Raw genomic sequence first — 15,250 nt, 5'->3', positions numbered from 1 at the left:
AAACTTTTTGTAGTATCTCTCCATATGTGTTCATTAAAATATGAATTTTCAGAGCCATTTGGCTGTTTGATCTACTGCCTTCTATTTTATTTTCTTTTATTTTTAAGGATCTTTTTTAAAATTATATTTTATTGATTATGCTATTAGTTGTCCCAGTTTTTCCCCCTGTGCCCCCACTCCACCCAGCACCCCCACTCCCTCAGGCAGTCCCCCCACCCTTGTTCATGTCCACAGGTCATGAGTTCTTTGGCTACTCCATTTCCTATACTGTATTTTACATCCCCATGGCTATTCTTTAACTACCCATTTTTACTTCTTAATCCCCTCACCTCTTAACCCATTTTTTTCCCACACCCTCTTCCCGTCCAGCAACCATCAAAACGCTATCTGTGTCCATGATTCTGTCTCCGTTCTTGTTTCCTTGGTTTGTTTTTTAGATTCAATTATTGATAGATTTGTATCTTTTGCCATTTTATTGTTCATAACTTTGATTTTCTTTTTCTTAAATAAGTCCCTTTTAACATTTCATATAATAATAGTTTAGTGATGATGAAACCTTTTTTTTCTGGGCAGCTCTTTATCTGATCTTCGATTCTAAATAATACCTTTGCTGGGTAGAGCAATCTTGACTGCAGGTCCCTGCGTTTCATGACTTTGAATATTTCTTGCCAATCCCTTCTGGCCTGCAGAGTTTCTTTTGAGAAATCAGCTGACAGTCTTATGGGAACTCTCCTGTAGGTAACTAACTCCTTTTCTCTTGCTGCTTTTAAGATGCTCTCTTTATCTTTAACCTTTGGCATTTTAATTATGATGTATCGTGGAGTGGTCCTCTGCATCCATCTTTTATGGGACCCTGTGCTTCCTGGACTTGCATGTCTATTTCCTTCACCAAATTAGGAAAGTTTTCTTTTCACTATTTTTTCAAATAGATTTCTAATTTCTTGCTCTTTCTTTTCTCCTCAATGATGTGAATGTTGGACCTCTTGAAGTTGTCCCAGAGGCTGCTTACACTATCCTTGTTTCTTTGGGTTCTTTTTTCTTCTTATTGTTCTGGTTTGTTGTTTTTTGCTTATGTTCCAAATCACTGATTTTATTCTCAGCTTCATCCACTCTACTGTTGTTTCCTGTAAGTTGTTCTTTAATTCAATTAGTGTATCCTTCATTTCTGACTGGGATCTTTTTTATGCCACTGAGGTCCTCACTAAGTTCCTTTAGCATCCTTATAACCAGTGTTTTGAACTCTGCGTCCGATAGATTGTTTATCTCCCTTTTGTTTAGTTCTTTTTCTGGAGTTTTGATGGGTTCTGTCATTTGGGCCATGCTTCTTTGCCTTCTCATTTTGGCAGCCTGCCTATGTTTGTTTCTACGTATTAGGTAGAGCTGCTTTGACTCCATGTGTTGGTAGTGTGGCCTAATGTAGTAGGTGTCCTTAGGGTCTGGTGGCACAGCCTCCCCTATCACCCAGGCTGGGTACTCAAGGTGTGCCCTTTGTGTGAGCTGAGTATGCCTCCCTCTTGTAGTTGAGCCTTGGTTGCTGTTTGCAAATCAATGGGAGGGATTTACTCAGGCCAGCTGGCTGCAGGGATTGGCTGTGACCACTGACCTCCAACCTCCACACTCCATAGAGGATCAGCTGTACAGAGGCAGGGTGTTGGTGCACTGACGTGGTCTGTAGCTGTCCACTGGGTACACTGGCCCCAGGGTGTCCTGGGTGGTGCAGGCCAAGATCGGCCCCCACCTGTGTTCTGTGCTGGGCTTGAAGATTCCCAGGTGAAACCAAGCTGTGAATCTAGGCTGGCTGCTGCTAGTGCCAGGTCTGGGGCTCCCTGAGGCCAGCTGTTGCTTGTTTGATAGGATTTAGGAAGTTGTGAAGCATGAGCTAAGACCAGCCATTCATATGGGAAAGGAGCTTGGGTGGGCCATAAATTTGATGGGGTAGATTCTCTGGGGATCTTCAAGGCAGGTCAAACAGTGTTAGCCAGGTTGATGGAGTCTGAGATATGGCACCAGCTTGCCGGCTTTGTCAGGGAGGGTTCACAAAAGGGCAATGGCCAATGTGCACCTTGATGCCAGACACCTCAGTTCCTCCCTGTATATCACTGATGCCTTTCAAACTGCTTGCTACCATGGTACTGGAGCTCAGAAGGAGTGAGTCTGAGTAGATGAGTCCATGTGTGGGTTCTTTAAGAGGAACTGGTTGGGACTCTAGAAGTTTCTTCCACTGACTCGATCCCCACTGGTTTTTGCAGCCAGAAGTTATGGGGACTTAACTTCCTGGCACTAGAATCCTGGGGTTTCCAGCTGGGGGGCCTGGTGTGGGGCTGGGACTCCTCACTCTCAAGACATCCCTTCCTAAGTTTTATCCACCAAACGTGGGTAAAGGAGCAGCCAGTTCTGTGTCTGAGCCCCTCCTACCAATCTGGATGGATATGGTTTCTTTAAATCTGTAGTTGTTAGACTTCTGTTCAACTCAATTTCTGATGATTCTGAGTGATGGTGTTTCTATATTTTAGTTGTAATTTTGATGTGGTTGTGCTAAGAGGAGCCATGTCTGTCTACGCTGCCATCTTGACCGAAAGTTCCCTGCCTTCTATTTTAGTAGAGTTTTAAGTATAATTTCTGCAGGTGTTGCAGTATTTCCACTAACCAGGCTAGGTTTTTTTGTTTTTTGTTTTGGACAGGTTTACTTCTGAATAGGAAAAAAAAGTAGTTTGGTAATCAATAATTTCGTAACAAAAACTCTCACTATGCACAATTATTTATATAAATATCCTAAGCATCAAAACTATTGGATTTTTACCTATGCATTCTGATAAATGTGTTTTTGTGGTATTTTGCCAAACTAGGAAATGAAATCAAATGGATGTTGGTAAGTACCTTGTGGCAGCAGTTACTTCATTTCATTCATTCAGTGTGAACTGTAACCTGGAATCCTTCGTTAGGTCATAAAGTTGGTAGTTTGATAAAGAAATGATCAATTTCTAAAAATGATCATATCTCTTCAGGCTGGAATTGTTGTATATTTTCAAGATAAGAAAGATCAATTTGTCTTGCATTCTAAAATGTTTACTGATGCCCATTTTCTATAAAATTATTTTATATGAAATTTATGATTTGTGGGTGAGTTTTATGCTCTGAAAACTACCATATTTTGCCATGTATACTGTGCACATTTTTGCCCAAATTTTTGTGGGGAAAATAAGGATGTGCATTATACATGGGTAGTACTAATTCTGTATGTATAGAAATACTTTTAATTCTTTTATTTATGCTTATGCATTAAAAGTATAACTCTAGAAAACAATGACAATATCCATATGCAAAATAATACCCTGGAATACAATAATTTAGTTTCTAAATATAAATAAGTAAATACATAATTGAATTAAAAAATTAAAACAAAAGATTTTCTTCCTGAAAGTTTGGACCAGAAACATGGGTGCACATTATACATGGCAAGATATGGTAATATATGCAAGGAAAAGAGAAATTAAAATGTTATTTTTAATAGAATTCTTAGTACTTAAAATCCTTTAGTTATGATGATTATATTGGTTAACTGGCAATTTAATGATTTTACTAAATAGTTTCAACAATCAATTCATATTACACAGAGTAAGATTTAATATATAGCACAATTGCTGTGTTTAGAATTGCAGCACAATTTTTTTAACCTGGCATTTGGAAGAAGTCTTTGTTTTATTTTTGGCTTCATTGGTTTTCTAGTGAAGGATTATATTCAGGATAACTTTTTTGGTAATATGTTAATGAAGTTTTAACTCTCCATTCTATAGCCTGCCAAATAAAGCAATTACAAGGAAAATGTTGATAAATACGCTGCACATCAGAGTTTCCATTCCTTTTCCTCCCTTGGGCCATCATATTTTATTTTAGGGAATTACTGTTAAAGAATAGAACACCTCTTTCAAAATAGCATATGCTTTGAATGTTTGCACTTTCATATATCCTATGTTGTGTTGGTGGAACAGTTCTCCATCATGCATGTAATTTTAGTCAGCTTAAAATGTATGTGGTAGTTCTTTTGCCTGATGCTTGAGACACAGCTTTACAACTATTTTAGTTTTCCATTTCAGTTTTCCAAACCCTAAAGACAACCTTTTATTTTAGCAGTGACTAGGTCAGTCCTGCTTCTGGGGTCCAACTCTATGTTGTGATTAAGAAATGTTTCACATCAAACAGAGTGACTCACAAGACAAAAATATTTACATATTAAATAAATATTTCATTAGATTTAAAAGTATGTTTTAATTATGAAACTGAATCTTTCACGTATACATTCCTAGCATTCAAAGGTGAAAAGAGGATTGAATAGTCAACCAAAATTGAAATTCAGACTACTCTTATCATTATTTTGCCACTCAAAGAATTGTATGCTTAAAATATGTTGCATTCTTATGTAAGAATATGTATAAGATAAGTCAATATATTTAGGTATATCTAGACCTGATATTTGTTGAAACTTAGTTGTATTTCAGGCTGACTAATACCTGGAGATTTACCATTTCTTTTTATTGGGGAAGAATGCTCTTTCCTTTGCTATTTTACATTGGTGGGCAGTGGATAGGTGTGTTGCTTACACAGACTTTGTCCCTGCTATATCCATTTTCTCTAGAGCTTCTGTGTCCTGGGTATCATCTGAAAATTGCAACAGATCATTTGACATTTTGTTAGAATTGTGCTTCAACTTAATGAAATTTGTTCAGAAAAATGTATTGGAGAATTTAAAATAACAACTGCAACATTTATTGAGCACTTTCTTTGTGCTGGCACTTAAGGTATTTTAATTCTCACAACAGCCTTATGAGATGGTACTGCTGTTCTCCCTGCTTTTCAGACGAGGAAACTAAGGCTTAAATTAATTTGTTCAAACAAGACCACATGGCTGGTAAATGGCAGTGCTGGGACTCATTGAAACCTATGCTTTTAATTGTGGTTTGCTGTCCCCTAGATCCCCCAGGAGTTCTTAGCACAATTGCAGTATAAAGCTTCCTTCTGTGTGGGAGAAAATAAGAATACCATAATTGACCAGAAATAAATCTGGGACACACACAACTTTCTTGGACATTTCCTCTTCGAAGCCTTCCCAGTGACCTCCCCCACCCACATACAAATTTAATTTATATATCATTGCCTTATTTTTCCATTGCAACTTGTCCCAGTTTCAGTGACGGCATTTATCACTGCATTTCATGATTTGGCCACAGCTCTTTGAGAACAGGTTCCCTTTTATTTATTTCTGTATCCCCAGCACATAAAAGCACATAGTGGAAGATTACTTTTGTCTTACACTGTTTTTTACTATCTGATGTTATGCTGTACAGTTAGAGCACAAATACATTATGAAATGTGGGAAAATGACCATTTGACACTTTTTAATGTTTACAGAATGAAGAGGAACAGTTTACCTGCTGTGAATAAAATTGTCCAGTCTTCACCTGCAGTGAAACAGCCAAAACTTGGATTCTGCTCTTCTCTCAACCAGACTCATATATATACCGTTCTTCTAGACTGGGGGAGTTTGCCTCACCATGTAGTGTTACGCATTTTTCAGTATCTTCCTTTAATAGATCGGGCCCGGGCATCTTCTGTATGTAGGAGGTGGAATGAAGTTTTTCATATTCCTGACCTTTGGAGAAGGTTTGAATTTGAACTTAACCAGTCAGCTACTTCATATTTTAAGTCCACTCACCCTGATCTCATTCAGCAGATTATTAAAAAACATGCTGCCCATCTTCAGTATGTCAGCTTTAGGGTAAGAAAAAAAAGCATTAAATAGAAACCATGACTTAATACTCTAACAACAATTTTAATTTCTACATGCTTGTGTTGAAGCAGTCAATGAATTTTGCAGAATTTTTATTTCAAACTATTTCCTGTTTTCTGCAGTTATTTGCATAGATTGAGATAGAGAACTTGAACTATAATTGAATAACTTAAACTTCAGTTTCCTTCACCTGGATGCTATTATTAAAATTCAGGTAATTGTAAGAGATTTAAAGTACAAAGTGCTTAGAAAGTTAATTTGTCATCATCTTTCTCACTTTTTTATCTGAGACATTTTGTATAAAGAAAAAATACTAATTTATTTTATGACTTATAGGAGTAAATGCAATTTTGCAAATGAATTTTATTAAATAAACATTTGCCAGTAACTTTCTAATAAGTTACCTCCATGTAATTAAGATTTAAAATTTTCTTCATAGGTTGATAGTAGCACTGAATCAGCAGAAGCTGCCTGTGATATACTTTCTCAGCTGGTAAATTGTTCTATCCAGACCTTGGGCTTGATTTCAACAGCGAAGCCAAGTTTTATGAATATGTCAAAGGTAAATATGGTATGCTTTTTTGGTGAGATTCTTAAACATTGTAAAATTATTTTGTAAAATTCTTAAATATTGTCAAACCAGCAGAAAAGATTCTTTTCTTAAAAACATACAATATTCTGCTTGAACTCAATGAATTATTTAAAGCAGTTTTCTGTTGACTAGCACTTATTTTTGCTGAAATAGCTTATGCACGGTTTCAGTTTTTAGATAAATTTTAGTAATTCTTTCCCCAGTAAATGTCATTAATATAAACTTTAGGTATATGATTTTCAAGCGCCAGTTTACTTAGTCACTTTGAATATGCGTAAATGCATGTATTTTCTTTAATTCTAGAGTCTCTCCATTGGAGGTGGAACAGCATAATATTTAACTAAATAAACCATATTTGTTGGGAGGATGTTTCAGTCCATGTATAAATTCCAAAACAACAATGGCTTAAAACACAGTACTGAAGTTTATTTCTCTTACGTTAAAGGAATCCCTAGGTGAGGCAGTCCATAGCTGGTGTAAAGGTGTTCGGAACCCAGGCTTCCTCTAGGCACTCCATTCTCTCCAAGATGTTTTCTTCATTTTCAATGTCAAAGATGGCTTTCTGAGCTCCAGCCCTCATGTCCTTATTCTAGACAGCTGGATGGAAGCAATGTCCATCCAGTCTAGACAGTCTGGATGGAAGAAGGGTATGTGCCCTATCCTTTTCAGGGAGACTAGCCACAAGGATCGTATAATGCTGCTGTTTGTCTCCTTGGCCAGAACTTAGCCCTGTGGCACACAGATTTCTTTTAGCTGGATGGCAATGTGCCCAGCTAAATATTGAGACTAGATTACCAAAGAAGAAAGGATGAATGGTTGCTCAGAAGCAACCAGCAGTCTCTGCCACAAAAACTGTCTTCTCTTTATTCAGGCTTCAGTTGGAATGCCATCTTCTCAGAGAGGCCTTCCTTGACTGCTTTTGCTAAAACAGCACTCACTCTTCCAGTGACCCTCTACTATATTACAATATTTTAGTTTCTTTATACTATTCATCAGTACTTCAACATACCTCATAGATTTAACATGTTTATTCTCTTTTCCCCAAACCAAATCATAAACTCCTTGCAGGGAGATAATTCTAATTTGTTTATTTACCATTATAAACCCAGAATGCAAATAGTGCCTGATAATATAATAAGCACTAAAACTGGCTAATGGAAACTTTTCTATAGAAGAGGATAGAGGAATGGTAACATCTTCTCTCTCATAAACTGCATCATGGCTCTCTTTTAGCAATCATTTCAGCTAACACTTGTTTATCTTTTTAAGAGATGTCCTAAAAAAATGGGTCATTTGGGGATTAGAGTAATGTAAGTAATCAGGTGGAAGCTTATTAGTTCTGAATGGTTATTTCCTTATTGCTATAGCATGGAATCAGATTGGCCTAAAATTTTTAGATTCTAAGCTGTCTCTCATGTTGCACATCAGCTTCGAGAGTCAGCTTCTAGGTTAGCTGATGCAGAGACCAGAGCGAGGCAACAGCAACTAGCCAGCTTCATTTCCAGCTCTGCCTCCACAGTAAAATGAGCTCTGTGGCTTCTGGTGACGATGTGGATCTCTCTAAGCCTCATTTTTATTTTCATTTATAAACTAAGGGAAAGTAAGTTAAATGTACAGCATTTTGCTAGGCATAAAAAGTGCTAAAAAGAATATATTGTTAACTATAATAAAATTTGTACAGGTTTCCCCTGCTATCCAAAAATAGAGCTTTCCTATAAAACCTTTTGTAAGCCAAAATGGCATAAAGCAAAGAAGCCATTATCTTAGGACACATCTATCAAATGGATGCGCAAAACAAATTAATATAAAGCACAGATATCCAAAGACGCAGCTCAAAGCTATGGCAGCTTGATGCTGAGAGGCTGAGTGTAGCTCCTGGAGAAGGAGCCGGACGGGGTCACTGTCACTGCTCAGGGTGCATGCTACCTCTACAACAGCTCACTGCAAAACAGATGCTAAATGTTGTCTTTGCTTTTGACCTTTCTCATAAAAATTAAATCCTCTGGATTTCTGGTTCGTGAAAACAGGTACTGATGTAGGTCTTTTGTAAGAGGGAAGTGGTGTAAAGCAAAACTTTTCAAAAAGCGGGGGATACCTGTATTCTGATGCATAACCGTGTCCTTCAGGATTAAAAGAGCCCACTGAGAGTTGATTAAAGGGGAAAAACCCCTATATTTCTTAACAAAAAAGAGTGATGTATTTATATTTCTCTAACAATTTTTGGCATCATAAAGTAAAGAGGTCTAGTCATTTGCTATATAATTTGTGTAAATCAGTTAACAATTTGTATATGCCAATACGTTTTCTTATAAATTAATTTAGATTTATAACCAATTTAGTCATTCTAATAAGGACAGTAGAACCTTTGGTAGAATCCAAATAGATTTTGAAAAAGGAAAAATGATCATGCATGGATTTGGTTTCCATAGTTTCTCTCTGTATGCAAAAATACTGGATTTGAAAACTTGTGAAACCCCACCCATTTTGAGCTCAAACTATAAATAAGCTTTAGTTTGTCAATCCTGTCAGGAATGAATAAACTAGATAAAAATTTTATTTCTTCCAGGCCACGGTTTGAGCAGGTTCAGATAGTAAATATTTTAGGCTGTGCGGCTCTTGCCGTTTTGCTGCAACTCTACTGTTGCAATACTATCAACTCTACCTAGCGCAGTGTGAAAGTCGACATAGACAAAACATACTTGAAGCAGCATGGCTGTGTTACAGTAACTTTAATTATGTACACTGAGAGAGTTTCATATAATTTTCACATGTCCTGAAATATTCTTCAAAATGTTTTTTGCAATTATTTAAAGATGTAAAAACCATTTTTAACTCATGAGCTGTGCAGTAACAGACTGTGGATTGGATTTGACTGGCAGACCATAACTTGCCAACTTTCTATTCTAGGAAATAAATACAATCATATCCTTTTAATATTGAAAACTAAATCCTTTTGAACATAATTGAAAGACATATTTATGAAATTTTTGAAATTTCTTTTCTCACCATTCCATTTATGAATTGTAAAAGTATTTTAAAAATTATACTTTGTTATAAAAATGTCTTCTACTGCCTAACTGTGTTATGAAAAACAGTAATATGTTGATTGCTTTTACTACATTATTGTAAGCATATGTTGATATATTAGTTTTAATGAATTATTTGATTGACACTATAGTTCTTTAAATAATGTTTTCACAATTTTTTTCTTACTGCCATGCAAGTCTCATTTTGTGTCAGCACTTACAGTTGTTTTTATCAACTCAAAATCGTTGTCATCAATCAAAATTGAAGACACACCAGTAGATGATCCCTCACTGAAGATTCTCGTGGCTAATAATAGTGATACTCTGAGACTCCTAAAAATGAGTAGCTGTCCTCATGTTTCATCTGATGGTAGGTTATATTTTTCTAAGCTCATATGATTTTTTTTTACTATAGTAACAATGCAATTTCTTCTCTTTTAAAAAAGATTTTATTTATTTTTAGAGAAAGTGGGGAGAAAGAGGGAGAGAAACATCAATATGTGGTTGCCTCTCGCACACCCATCCCCACTGGGGAGCTGGCCTGCAAGTCAGGCATGTGCCCTGACTGGGAATTGAACCGGTAACCCTTTGGTCTGCAGGCTGGTGCTCAATCCACTGAGCCACACCAGCCAGGGCACAATGCAATTTCTTATTGAAAACTGCATGCTTTTGAAACATAATTTATTAACTTTTTTCAAAAGAAGTCTTAACCTGTAAGCTATAGATAGTTTAAATTGCTTTTCCTAAGAGTATTTTAGTTATATATACAGAGTCCAGCTCAAGTAATGCCTCTTTTTTGTTACATAAAAATCTTTTATTATAAAATCATAAGCATGTAATTCTGTAACACAATAGTATCACCCTCAAACACATCATCTAACACGTGAGGTGAAATGCTCAAATTGCTGTCCGTCTCATGTGAGACATTCACGTACCCTACCAACCACCCTCAATGGTGTCACTTCTGCCAGACCCTGTATATCATTATATATAATTATGTATATCTTGGCATCCATCTCCTCAGAAATCATTAGATCTCTGTTTTAGTAAATAATAACTAATATCAAATATAATTTGACAAAATTTATTATTAGTGTGATCTTCATTCTTAAGAATGTTTCTTACTTTCCACAGGAATCCTTTGTGTAGCTGATCACTGTCAAGGCCTTAGAGAACTGGCATTGAATTATTACATGCTAAGTGATGAACTTCTCCTGGCACTTTCAAGTGAGACTCATGTTAACCTTGAACATCTTCGAATTGATGTTGTGAGTGAAAATCCTGGACAAATTGAATTTCATTCTATTAAAAAACAAAGTTGGGATGCACTTATTAAACACTCCCCTGGAGTTAATGTCGTTATGTACTTCTTTTTATATGAAGAGGAATTTGAGACATTCTTCCAAGAAAAAAACCCCGTTACTCACCTTTATTTTGGCCGTTCAGTAAGCAAAGCAATTCTCGGACGGATAGGTCTTAACTGTCCAAGACTAATTGAGTTAGTGGTATGTGCCAATGGTCTCCAGACTCTCGATGATGAACTTATTTGTATTGCTAAACACTGTAAAAACTTCACAGCCTTGGGCCTGAGTGAATGTGAAGTTAGCTGCAGTGCATTTGTTGAGTTTGTAAGACTATGTGGGACAAGGCTAACCCAGCTCTCTATAATGGAGGAAGTTTTGATCCCTGATGACAATTATAGCTTAGATGAAATTCACACTGAAGTTTCCAAATACCTGGGAAGAATATGGTTCCCTGATGTCATGCCTATTTGGTAGTTGACTACCAAAGATTCTAAACTTTTTTTTTAATCAAAAGATTAGCTTCTTTCAGTCTATGCAAACGTAAAATTTAAGATGCATTGCTGAAATATTTTAGTTAAAGTATTTCATCATTCAGCAAACTGTCTTAATAGGTTGCAGCAGAAACATTTGAAAAAATACTAGAAATTTGAAAAGCCAGAGATTTTCCTAAATACAGCGCAGACACTGTGTTGTGGTTAGATAGTTGATAATGCTAAAAACTACAAATAGTTTCTAGATAAGTTGCTTGGCCTTCCTTGAAGGCATATTTTACCTTGCTAAATAAATTTATAATATCAAGCTTTGGATCCCTTAAATTATGCCATTTACAACTTTATATTGTTTTAGTTGTTTCTGTGCCATCTTAGTATTAATATATTTTACAAAATATTTAGTATTAAAAACTAAGAGTAAAATCAAAATATAAATACAAATGCTGGCTTAATTATACTTCATTTTTAGCACTATATAAAATCATGTTATGATTTAATAAACAACTTCTAATTTCCAGTACACTTGGGATTCTATTTTATTGCATGAACTTGAGAGTAAATTGACATTAGACTAAAATTAAATAATGCTAATTCATTTTATGAAGATACTGTGATTGCTAATGGATTAAATACTGAGATTAAAAAAAGAAAAGAAAAGAAATTCTGCAGAGTGTGTTTAGAAGGTCAGTGTTTACTGACCTATTACTACACATCTGAAACAATGCCAAATCCTTTGCAGAGTGATCTTGTAATTTAATCAGTAATACAACAAAACTCCTTAATGGCTATGTATGGATTTTAGAATGAAGATCTGTCTTTAAAATGATCCACAGGGTCCTACAAGATCTGGCTTCACCCTGCTTTGCTCTCATTTTCTTCCCACCGAGCTGCCCCTTGCCCTTTTGCTCCCATTCTCTTTCGGGTCTTTAAGACTGCCATGCACCCTTTAGTCAGGAGGCATTTGTACATATTACTCATTCTACTTAGAGTACTCTCTTTGTTCCCTCAGATCTTTCCTTTAGATTCTTTTACTCAGGGAAGCCTCCGCGACTGTCAGCACTGTGTGATTTCTCTTCATGGCGCTTATCATTATTGTAATTTGTCCTTTACTTGTATGGTTGTCTCCTTCTTCCATTGCACAGTGTAAGATCGCTGTTGGGTTTTACTCATTGCGGTGTTTCCAGCATCTACCATAATATTTAGCACCATAATAGGCACTGAATAAATTTTACTTAAGTACTATCTTTTTCAAACTTGTTCCCTATAATATCTTAAATTTATTTCTAAGATAATCAATTTAAGAGTAAAAAGATGATTTTAAATGTTTATAATTTTCCAGTTTTTGAGTATTTTTTAAGAACAGGCATCTCATTTCATTCACCTTTGAGTCCAACCCTCTCAAAACAGCCATGTAATACATTAGTCCACACTAAATAAATGCAAGTGGAGCTGATATTACTGGTTGAAAAATAAAACAAATTTCTTAAAGACAGTTAATACAATTGTAGATTATATCAGCTATACATTAAGGATATCAGCTATACTGTTAAAGTACAGAAGCAACAAATAATAGGGAACTTAAAGTCTGATTGGGAACATAAAGGAAGTGGCATAGCTGAGATGGAGGTGTCAGACTGGTTGGAGATCAGTAATGGTGGAAATACTGAAGACATTAAACCTCCAGTCTTACCTGATATTGAAGTATATATACCTGAATAGCAAGGTGATAGAAAGCCAGTGGTGTTTGCACGAGAGGATAACAAAGCAAAACAGAAAGGGACTACAAGAGGGGCGAGGTCGAGGGGGAGTTTATTCCTGTAGCCCACCAGTATAGAGAAATAATGACTGCAAGTGGCCTCTTTTACATCGAATGAGAAGTTGCTGCTCTAAATAGTGGTCTTAAGTGGCCCAGTAGTCGAACCTAGTAAACTGAGCACAATAATAACTCTTAGAAAAAAAAAACAAGAATAAACCTCATCAGCTCAATTAAATGACACTATGGTTGATCTTACTGGGTTGATAAATTGAAGAACAAACAAAAACAAGATGAGGAAATATGAAGTATTCTTGATGCTTCATTTAATGAAATGTCTCCATTTACTGTGGAGTCCATGAAAAGCACTGTTTACCTAAGATTCAAGGATTCTAGGTAAATGAAAGAGTTTGATATTAGATGGATTTTTAGCTTCAGACTTTTAAAAATATTTTAGTTCTGTAAGCAAACTTGTTCATGTTAAATCTGTGTTTTTGCATGTGTTAAAGTGTTCTGGAAAAGTTAGGATAATTTTGCAGGCAAAATGTAAATGGAGAGAATGGGAGAAAAGATTATATTGTAGAGGTACTGAAGAGACACAAAAATAGGATTCTCAAATTTTTGTTTTTTCTTCCTTATGAACCTTCCTGGGCTCATTTGTATTGCACTAAATACTAGGGAGAGGGACAGATTTTAAAATTATACGCATTGCTGTCGATATGCCACTAAATGTGATAAATGTCACAAGGATATAAGAATTCTTCCCTATATAGACCTAGCGCTAGATTGGCCACATAACTTTTATTTCCATTAAATTACTTTCCTGCAGAAAACTTTAAAAAATTTCCAAAATAAAAACTGATTTTGCTCACATTATTTACCATCGATGAGCCTAATACCTGACACCATATTTTTAATGATGTTTTATAACCGCTTTTACTAAGGAAAAATAAGTTACTCAGTACTATTACATCCCTGTCATTTGAACCTTCACAGTACTCTAAGCTGAGTGTTTTGACATTCAAACTTAAAAGGAAATTAAAAAAAAAAAAACAACAACTCTGATATAATGCACCAGAGGGCGCTGTATTCTAGTTATTCCCAACAAAGAAGTCCTTTAGTCTAAAGTTTGCATTTCCGTTCAACAGATATGAGAGTTCTGTGGAATGCTAGGCAGAAGGAAACATTCTTGCTCTACCTTGGGGAAGCTCTCCATTCCAGGTAATGAGTCTGGTTTTTAAAACAGTCACTTCAGGAGGCTGATTATTTAGAAGGCCATGCACATATTTCATTGTTCAAGTATTTTAGAGCTCTTTAAAAATTACCTTTAAAGTCTGTGTGCTGTTTCCTTTTTTGTATTCTCAATGGGAACACAGCCTTTTCCCTTTGAAAACAATGTAATTTTTAGAAACCATCTGAAGTTACTTGGCACTGAGATGAATAAGATAGATAATCACCAGATAGTGCTGGTTATAGTGTTCTTTTTTTATAACCAAAACTTAAATTCTTAATTTGCTAGCCTTGTATAAGACATTATAACATAGTAGAGAATAGTATCTAACTGGGTATGAGAAATCACTAATTGTGTTGTATAGACTCTAAACTATCTGAGAACCATCATTAATTCTCTTTTCTGGCCACCCACCTGCAAGTCCTATTACATCTATAACATATACAGTGGCACCTCAGTACTTGTTGGCTTCACAACTTGTCAAACCCTGTACTCATCACATTTTGATGAGAAAAAATGTTTCAGCACTCGGAACTTGCTCACCACTCATTGCACTCGCTAGAACTCATGAGTCACAATGTCAGCTTGCAAAAGAAAATGCTTCACCAGTCGCTGCTTGTTCACCGCTTGTCGGAATGGATTAATGATGAGTACCAAGGTACCACTGTATCATAATGATAAATACTTATTGAAACCACCTCCTAACTGTAAAACTACATCATTGATAGTAACTTAAATTTATCTGAGTGGTCTTTTCCTATCAAATCCTTAGGTTACTAGTGTTTGTTTATTTGTTTGATTTTCTTTTTATATATTTTTATCACATACTTATGTGTTCCTAAAAATTATGTTTTGGCTTTGTTTTAACTTTTTAAAAAGAGTATCATGCTGTATTTGATCTTTTGGACTATTTTTTTTACTCAATATTATATTGCTATAATTCATTGTGTTATATTGACTAAGAATTATTTATTATGAGTGCTATGTAATATTCCATTCTATAACCACAATTTATTTGTCCCTCTCACTGTTGATGGGCATTTGAGTTGTTCCAGGTTTTGCTCTGAC

At 35.6% G+C, this 15,250-nt stretch overlaps 1 protein-coding gene across 1 annotated transcript; it reads left to right on the top strand.

Moving 5' to 3' along the window:
* Nucleotides 1-2,859: 2,859 nt before the first annotated feature.
* On the top strand, nucleotides 2,860-11,181 carry LOC129066431 (F-box/LRR-repeat protein 21). Its single transcript, XM_054567979.1, has 5 exons — nucleotides 2,860-2,942; nucleotides 5,407-5,773; nucleotides 6,225-6,347; nucleotides 9,602-9,773; nucleotides 10,538-11,181. The coding sequence occupies exons 1-5, from the start codon at nucleotides 2,860-2,862 to the stop codon at nucleotides 11,179-11,181; spliced, it is 1,389 nt and encodes a 462-aa protein (XP_054423954.1).
* The last annotated feature ends 4,069 nt before the right edge of the window (nucleotides 11,182-15,250 follow it).

This window comes from Pteronotus mesoamericanus, unplaced genomic scaffold, assembly GCF_021234165.1.
Source record: "Pteronotus mesoamericanus isolate MK-2021 breed Mesoamerican mustached bat unplaced genomic scaffold, CSHL_Meso_final contig_2, whole genome shotgun sequence".
Lineage (NCBI taxonomy): Eukaryota > Metazoa > Chordata > Mammalia > Chiroptera > Mormoopidae > Pteronotus > Pteronotus mesoamericanus.
The sequence above is the reverse complement of the archived record's forward strand: the minus strand, read 5'-3'. Positions and strand labels throughout refer to the sequence as shown.